Genomic DNA, 6,963 nt, shown 5'->3' on the forward strand with positions numbered 1-6,963 from the left:
GGGTTTAATTTTTGCTATAATGTGAAGAGACTGTCTCAATCTATTTTGTAATTTTGTATGTTTAATTTTGTTTTTGGAGTTTGGAGACAAAAAGTACCAAAAGCTTGGCCAAAAAAAAGATGTAGCCCTGCTATACAGCACTCTCAGATCAGATAAGTAATTTCATTGTCACGCTTGCTGAGTTTGACAAACCACACAACCCTATCTACTCCTCATTAATCAAATTAAAAGTTACATGTAAAGCCTGGTATTATAATAATTAGTTTATTTATTTTAACAGTTACATTATTTATGATCATTTCTTCAGCTTATTTTTAGCATCATTGTATTGACTGTCTACAAAGACCCCAATAGCCTCTACTGGCTTGTTATGGCAGTCTTGACAAACATGTATATCATCATTGCTTCTTTTCTTGAAGTACTAGTTCCAGTGAGTTTTTATAATTCTTTTTTATTTTGTAATTCATAAATAATTTTTAGGATTTATTATTTTGGATTTTTGCTCTCATACTTGATACAGTAATTGTTTTAAATTCAGTAAATACTATATTCAGTTTCCCTTTGGTAAGTACTGGTATACCATTAAGGTGGGTTCTCAACATGACGCATGCACTTCCATCATGACCAGAAGTGTTATATAACAAATGAAAGCATGTGTCAATGCGTCAGATTAGAAATTTTTTATAATTTTCTGCATTGACGCATACTTCCATTTGTTTATACAACACTTCCAGTTGTGATGCTAGCACATGAAAAGCAATGTGTCATATTGAGACCCATCTTTAGTTAGTACTCAATATTACTATTCATTGTCATATTTTTTCCTTCTCAGTTCTTATGTGCAGTTTTATTGCTATTACTGATGAAGAAAGAATTTTACTCGGCTACTAACGTTATACACATTACAAATGAAGCAAGTTTTATTGTTCAGTGACACATTTTGCTTTGTCTGTGATAGTGATTGCTTATTGTAGTTTTACGTGCCTTGATGATTGTTTTTACTATTCTTCTGTAGAGTAGTCACATTTAATTCTAATGGAGTGTGACCATACTAAAGCTAGGGTTTGGGACTAATGCAGTTATTAATGACACAAAAATAGCACTAGATATATGAACCCATACTTAATTTTAATGCTTATAAGTTTCAGTAGCATTTTAGCCAAGGAAGCAAATAATTTTTAGGAGGCAAAAGAATCAAAACCATATAAATAGGATACCGTAGAAGAGATTGTTGCTATTGCATAAAATTTTTTTGAGGATAATAATTTTTGCGAATGACTTGTATCCAGAGGTTTAAAAATTGATTTCCCAAGTTTCTACTTTTCTGCCATCTTTTAATTTTGCAAATCTTAAGAAATTCACAAAATTTATTATCCTCGAAAAAAACACTATACTGTATGATTTTATATGCAATATGGTATACTCTCTCTCTCTTTTAGGATGGAGCAGTGTTTCTGGTATACGTTGTACTATGGGCCCTAGGTATACTGATTTGTATTACTAATGCAGCAAGATTTGATGCAGCAAAAACTGATAGTATTGGCATTGGTCCTGGAATCTCTGTGGTAAGTCTATGTTTATTGTTATGTATTAATGAATCTACGTATAAATGGGCTTTACCGTATAGCGGGAAATTTTGGAGGGAGTAAAATTGGGTGAATTGCTTAATTTTGGTTATTGGCAGATTTTAATTTGGCAAATTAGTGGCACGTGCCATTGAGCATGTGTATAATGGCTCAAAATGGCGGGGTTTTATTTTGGCGAAGGGCTATCAAAACGCCAAATTCGCCAAATTTAATTCCCTCCAAAATTTCCCACTATACGGTATATTGAGTTAGTATTTTTGAAGTGCTTACTTTTAAAAATCAGCCGCATTTTAGCCTCCATACTTTATTACAGTTGTGCAAAATTCAATTTGTGATTATTTTTAAATCTAAAATTAATTGTCGCTTATTATTATAATAATGTTTGGACTCACCCACACTTTGTGTTGGTAAGCTAAAGGCTCTTCATGTTTTTTGATTGGTTTTGTTCTTATATACATTTAAAATGAGCCCATTTTTGTTTTTTATAGATATCAATGGCCATATTGGCTTTTGTTATTGCTCTGAGGATATTCAAGACTTGTAAAGAGGGAAGGAATGAAAGTGTTTCTACTTCTGTCATTTGAACGATTTTATAAGTGTTGTTTTTCTGTGAATATTATTGCACTTTATCATCTTTTGAGGCAATAATTTTATTACGATAACTTACTAAGTATGCAAATTTTATTGAAAAGTGTTAGGAAAGAATTCTATTCAATTTTAGGCAAAAATTACCAATAGTTGATCTAAGCAATATTTAGCATGTAATTTCAAATCATAACAAAATTATATTTATTAACAACAAAACAGTGTGAGCTAAAATAGTTAAGTAGCATTGGTAAAACAATGAAGTTTAAGTTTAAATGTTATATGCATGAAATTACTCATCAACATTACAATTATACGGTCTGGTTTGTCTTTATTTTTTGGTCTTGGTCTAAATGATAAAAATGGGAACAGATCCTTTCTTTCCATTTTCATGAGTTTTCCATGTCCTGAGGGCAAATATTGCGTTCAATAGAATCAATATGGTAGCAACTACTCCAAATGCCTAACAGACAAGAAAGATTGCAATTAAAATCGATAATTATGTTAAAGGTATTCAGTAATGTAAAGTGTATATAGTAGATTAAATAGCACATGTGGACACTGTGCTAAAGCCTGGTTCCCATATACCCACTAGTAGCCTACAACACTTGCAATAATCGGGGAGGATTGAAATTAGGTCTGTCTCTACACAGACTTCTTGCATAACTTACAGCAGAAACTCCAAGCACAACAGCTTTAAACCTTGCAGCATCGACGATAGCTATCAGAACAGCGAGCACAAAACAACCAGCATATATGAAGCATATGATTCCATCCTACAATACAATAAAGTTAGTAACATTGATCAATTATTGCATTGACATCATAATTATGCTAAGTGAGTGTATATATAGTGCAACAGGAAATTGCTTTTATTACGTCTATGCCCTTGTTTCATAAAGTTTGTTTATACACACATACACTGAGATCATGAGCTTAATTAATAGCTTGAGGCTATTCACAAAGGAAGTTATGAATATCTAAACTTGTATGCACATCAAAAGATGAAGGGGTGCGTGTGTACTGCATTAAATCATCTCATCTTGTATCAAAGGAAGTGCTAAAGTTCAAATGTTGTCAGTCATTATATCATGAGTTTCTCAGAATATGACTACATCTAGGGGAATTTTCGTATACTTCATTTTATAGCATAGTTACTATGTTATAAAATGAAGTCAGACTAAAAGCAAGTAAAATTAAATAAGAACATCAGACCACTTCCTTAATGAAATTCCTACACCCATTGACAATAGTAAGAAAGAATAACTCACAATGAGTCTATGGACAAATATTCCTATCAGTACAACTTCAATGATGATAGTTATGATTGCATACACGATCCACCAGAGTGCCAGAGTTCCATTATACCATTCACCTCCACTGCGGTAATCGGCGATGGTCAGAATAAAGAAGAGTATGGTCACAATCTGAAAGATATAATCAAGTTGAAAGAAATATTATCAAGAGTACTTAAGTTTATAAATTCACAAGCTACATTCATATCTGTATGCATCAATATGACAGTCATTTTGCATAGTGCAATATAAAAACAGTGAAACATGTACACAGCAAAATTTGGCATTAGGTTTAAATTAGCCCATGTACGTTGACTGTATATAAAATTTAGCTGAATCTACTAATATATTTTACTTGACATGGGAATGATAAAATACATGATAAAGATGGGAATCTACTTTTTGCCAACAACTTGTGGTTAAACCTTTGATGTGGCTGAGCAACAAAGTTCCCGATGCCCATGCGGCTTTAAAATCCTCTTTTAGCATATAATATATGTGTATCTACATTATAACTAAGGACATATATTGGAGCTTACAAGTGATGCTACTCTGAGCATTCCTTCAATGCTTCTAAAGTACGTGTGATCAAAGCCTGGCTTTATGCTAGGGAACCATGAGGTCCGAGTTGTGGTGGTCTGTGTCACTGTAGCAGTGTATGTGTATGACCCTGACTGTACTGCTTGATCTGCTGCACTCATGTTTATCCCTAAAATGAGACAAACGGCATTATTGATAAAAAATACCATCTTCACCATTGTACTGTAGTTTCCATTTTTTGTTCAATAACAATGACTACAACAAGAGCTATAGTAGCTAATTCAAACTCACAGTTGCTGTGAAGGAAAAGCTTGTGAAGGGTTTTTCTATGAAGTTTCGGTGACTGCTGAGAACAAGAAACGCCAGCCTTTTATGCCTAAAGTAAAGAATTTAATTCATTATGATAATTATTATGATGATTGAAGCAAATATCTCCTTCCGGGTGAGCATCCGAGGTAGATATCATTATTGATTTAATTTAATTCAACCATGCCTACCCACGTGTCATATCTATTGGAAGAGAATTAGGAGTCTTTTATGCTCAGGCCACGCCCGTATTAATAAGATGAACAAGAGGAGAGTGAGCTGTTTAGTAGTTGATTCTGGTCCATTTATAAAGGGAGTGGCTCTACAGGACTGGTCCCAGACTGTATATACTATCAGAGACGTTATTAGCGAGATAAAGGACAGTGAGACCCGCCAGAGACTACAAGTATTACCCTGTGAACTGATATTGAGAGAACCATCACAAGAATATATAAAACATGGTAACTGAGAGGAGATGATGCTTTATATTGTACAGTATATATAATTAATATTAGTCGTTCATGCATATAATTATAATGACGTCTGGGTATTTGGTCTGATTTTAGAGTAACTTTAAAATTTCATTAAAAATCCAATTTTATTGGAATCAGCTCAAACTTTTTACACAACATAAGTACATGTGTATGCATCAGGAAAAATAATAAAAATGAAAAATTCTTCCCTTTTCATATTTGACGAAATTTGGCCAATGATCCTGTACTATAAGTACTGGGACTTTGATCCAATTTTAAAGCAACTTTCTCAAAGTTTCTATAACATACATGTACGTGTAAGTACATTATGTATAAGAATAAATGAACATCTAGCCAACTACTCTAAACTTTTATTCTTCCTTTCACATTTGCCTTTTTTCTCTCCCTCCCTCTCCTTTCTGATACATGTTGATGTCCTTATGCTGTGTAGAAAGTTTGAGCTGATTCCAACTTCAATTTTTCAAGTTATGGCCATTTTTTTTAAATAGCCAGTTTTTTTTTCAAAAAATGGCTCCAAAATCATCCAAAATTTTTATTACATTTTCTGATACATATTGACTTCCTTATGCTGTGTAGAAAGTTTGAGCTGATTCCGACTTCAATTTTTTGAGTTATGGCCGTTTTTTTAAATGGCCAATTTTTGAAAAATACCCAAGGCTATAGCCCATGGTTTTTTTCAAAAAATGGCTCCAAAATCATCCAAAATTTTTATTACATTTTCTGATACATATTGATGTGCTTATGCTGTGTAGAAAGTTTGAGCTGATTCTGACTTCAATTTTTAAAGTTACGGCCATTTAAAAAAAAATGCCAAAATTCTGAAAGATACCCAAGGCTATAGCCTGTGGTTTTTTCCAAAAAATGGCCCTGAAATCACCCCAATTGATGCTTAAAATAAATATTCTAATCTACACGCACACTCATAATGATGCACATGTACATATTCATAGATGGTGATAAAGTACGGCACTAACTAATGACATTCTTGAGGAACAATTAGAAGAAGAGGAGGAGGAGGAAAGAGGAGAGGAAGATGGAGAGGGAGAGGATGATGATGATAGTTGGATTACTCCTGATAATTATCAGTCAGTTTGTGATAGTATTGGTGGATTGATGGAGGAGACTATTGATGAGATATCTGTTGGTTGTATGACCACTGACTATGCTATGCAGGTAATATTCACTAGTACAGTGTGTGTGTATTAATTACTGAGGTTTATTAGAGGGGCTTACTCTATGCAGTATTATTAGCATATATGTTTACATGTACATGTACATTTGGTTGATGTATTCATGTATACATTTGATGTAAAAATATTCATGTTCATCTCCTACGTCTGTAATGAATTTATATACTGTATAGTAGGAAATTTTGGAAAGAATTATAATTTTGTGAATTTGGCATTTTGATGGTCATTATTTTATTATGACTGCTATCAATTTTTTATCCCTACTATGTATAGATGTACATGTACTTGTATTTCTTACTCTCTCCCTCTCCCTCTCCCTCCCTCTCTCTCTCTCTCTCTCTCTCTCTCTCTCTCTCTCTCTCTCTCTCTCTCTCTCTCTCTCTCTCTCTCTCTCTCAGAATGTCCTATTACAGATTGGTCTTAATGTAGTCTCCATTGATGGAATGTTAATCAAGAGAATAAGAACCTACGCTCAACAATGCAAGGCCTGCTTCAAGTAAGTCAAGAAAAGATGCACAACACATAATAATTAGAGATGTACCAATTTGGGTTTTAGCCGATATTCCCACAGCTGATATTAACATAGCTAATACTGGTCAATACCGATCCAGTATTTTCCTTCCTACCTTTTAAGCACAGATTTACACACGTACAATGTGATTTATACATGTACACTACCGAATTTAGTGTCTTGACTAATTTTCAAGTAGTCCAAGTCATGTATTCATTCCATGCTTACATGTATGTACATGTACATACGTATGTATGAGACTGTATTTTGGGGTTGAGTGTTTTCCTATTATTCAACTGAGCATATATTCAATCCTTCATATTAATATATACAGTACAATATATATACATTGTATTTACTAATATATACAATATATATACATTGTATTTACTAATATATACAATATATATACATTGTATTTACTAATATATACATTGATCCCCTTACATCTCATCT

General features: G+C 33.1%; 2 protein-coding genes across 2 annotated transcripts in view; one reads left to right on the forward strand and one right to left on the reverse strand.

The window, feature by feature from the left end:
* Positions 1–2,314, forward strand: part of LOC109584729 (uncharacterized) — a 3,486-nt gene extending 1,172 nt beyond the window's left edge. The window contains exons 2-6 of the mRNA XM_020000558.1: positions 308–430; positions 481–564; positions 833–913; positions 1,440–1,565; positions 2,075–2,314. Of these exons, the coding sequence (XP_019856117.1) occupies positions 308–430; positions 481–564; positions 833–913; positions 1,440–1,565; positions 2,075–2,170 (510 nt within the window). The 3' untranslated portion in view covers positions 2,171–2,314. The remainder of the gene's footprint in view (positions 1–307; positions 431–480; positions 565–832; positions 914–1,439; positions 1,566–2,074) is intronic.
* Positions 2,315–2,351: 37 nt separating this feature from the next.
* On the reverse strand, positions 2,352–4,397 carry LOC109584730 (uncharacterized). The gene is made up of 5 exons (XM_020000559.1): positions 4,298–4,397; positions 4,006–4,175; positions 3,443–3,598; positions 2,843–2,947; positions 2,352–2,634 (listed from the first exon to the last, which is right to left on the reverse strand). The coding sequence occupies exons 2-5, from the start codon at positions 4,165–4,167 to the stop codon at positions 2,521–2,523; spliced, it is 537 nt and encodes a 178-aa protein (XP_019856118.1). The 5' UTR covers positions 4,168–4,175; positions 4,298–4,397; the 3' UTR covers positions 2,352–2,520.
* Positions 4,398–6,963: the final 2,566 nt, after the last annotated feature.

This window comes from Amphimedon queenslandica, unplaced genomic scaffold (assembly GCF_000090795.2).
Source record: "Amphimedon queenslandica unplaced genomic scaffold, v1.1 AMPQUscaffold_13174, whole genome shotgun sequence".
NCBI classification, from domain to species: domain Eukaryota; kingdom Metazoa; phylum Porifera; class Demospongiae; order Haplosclerida; family Niphatidae; genus Amphimedon; species Amphimedon queenslandica.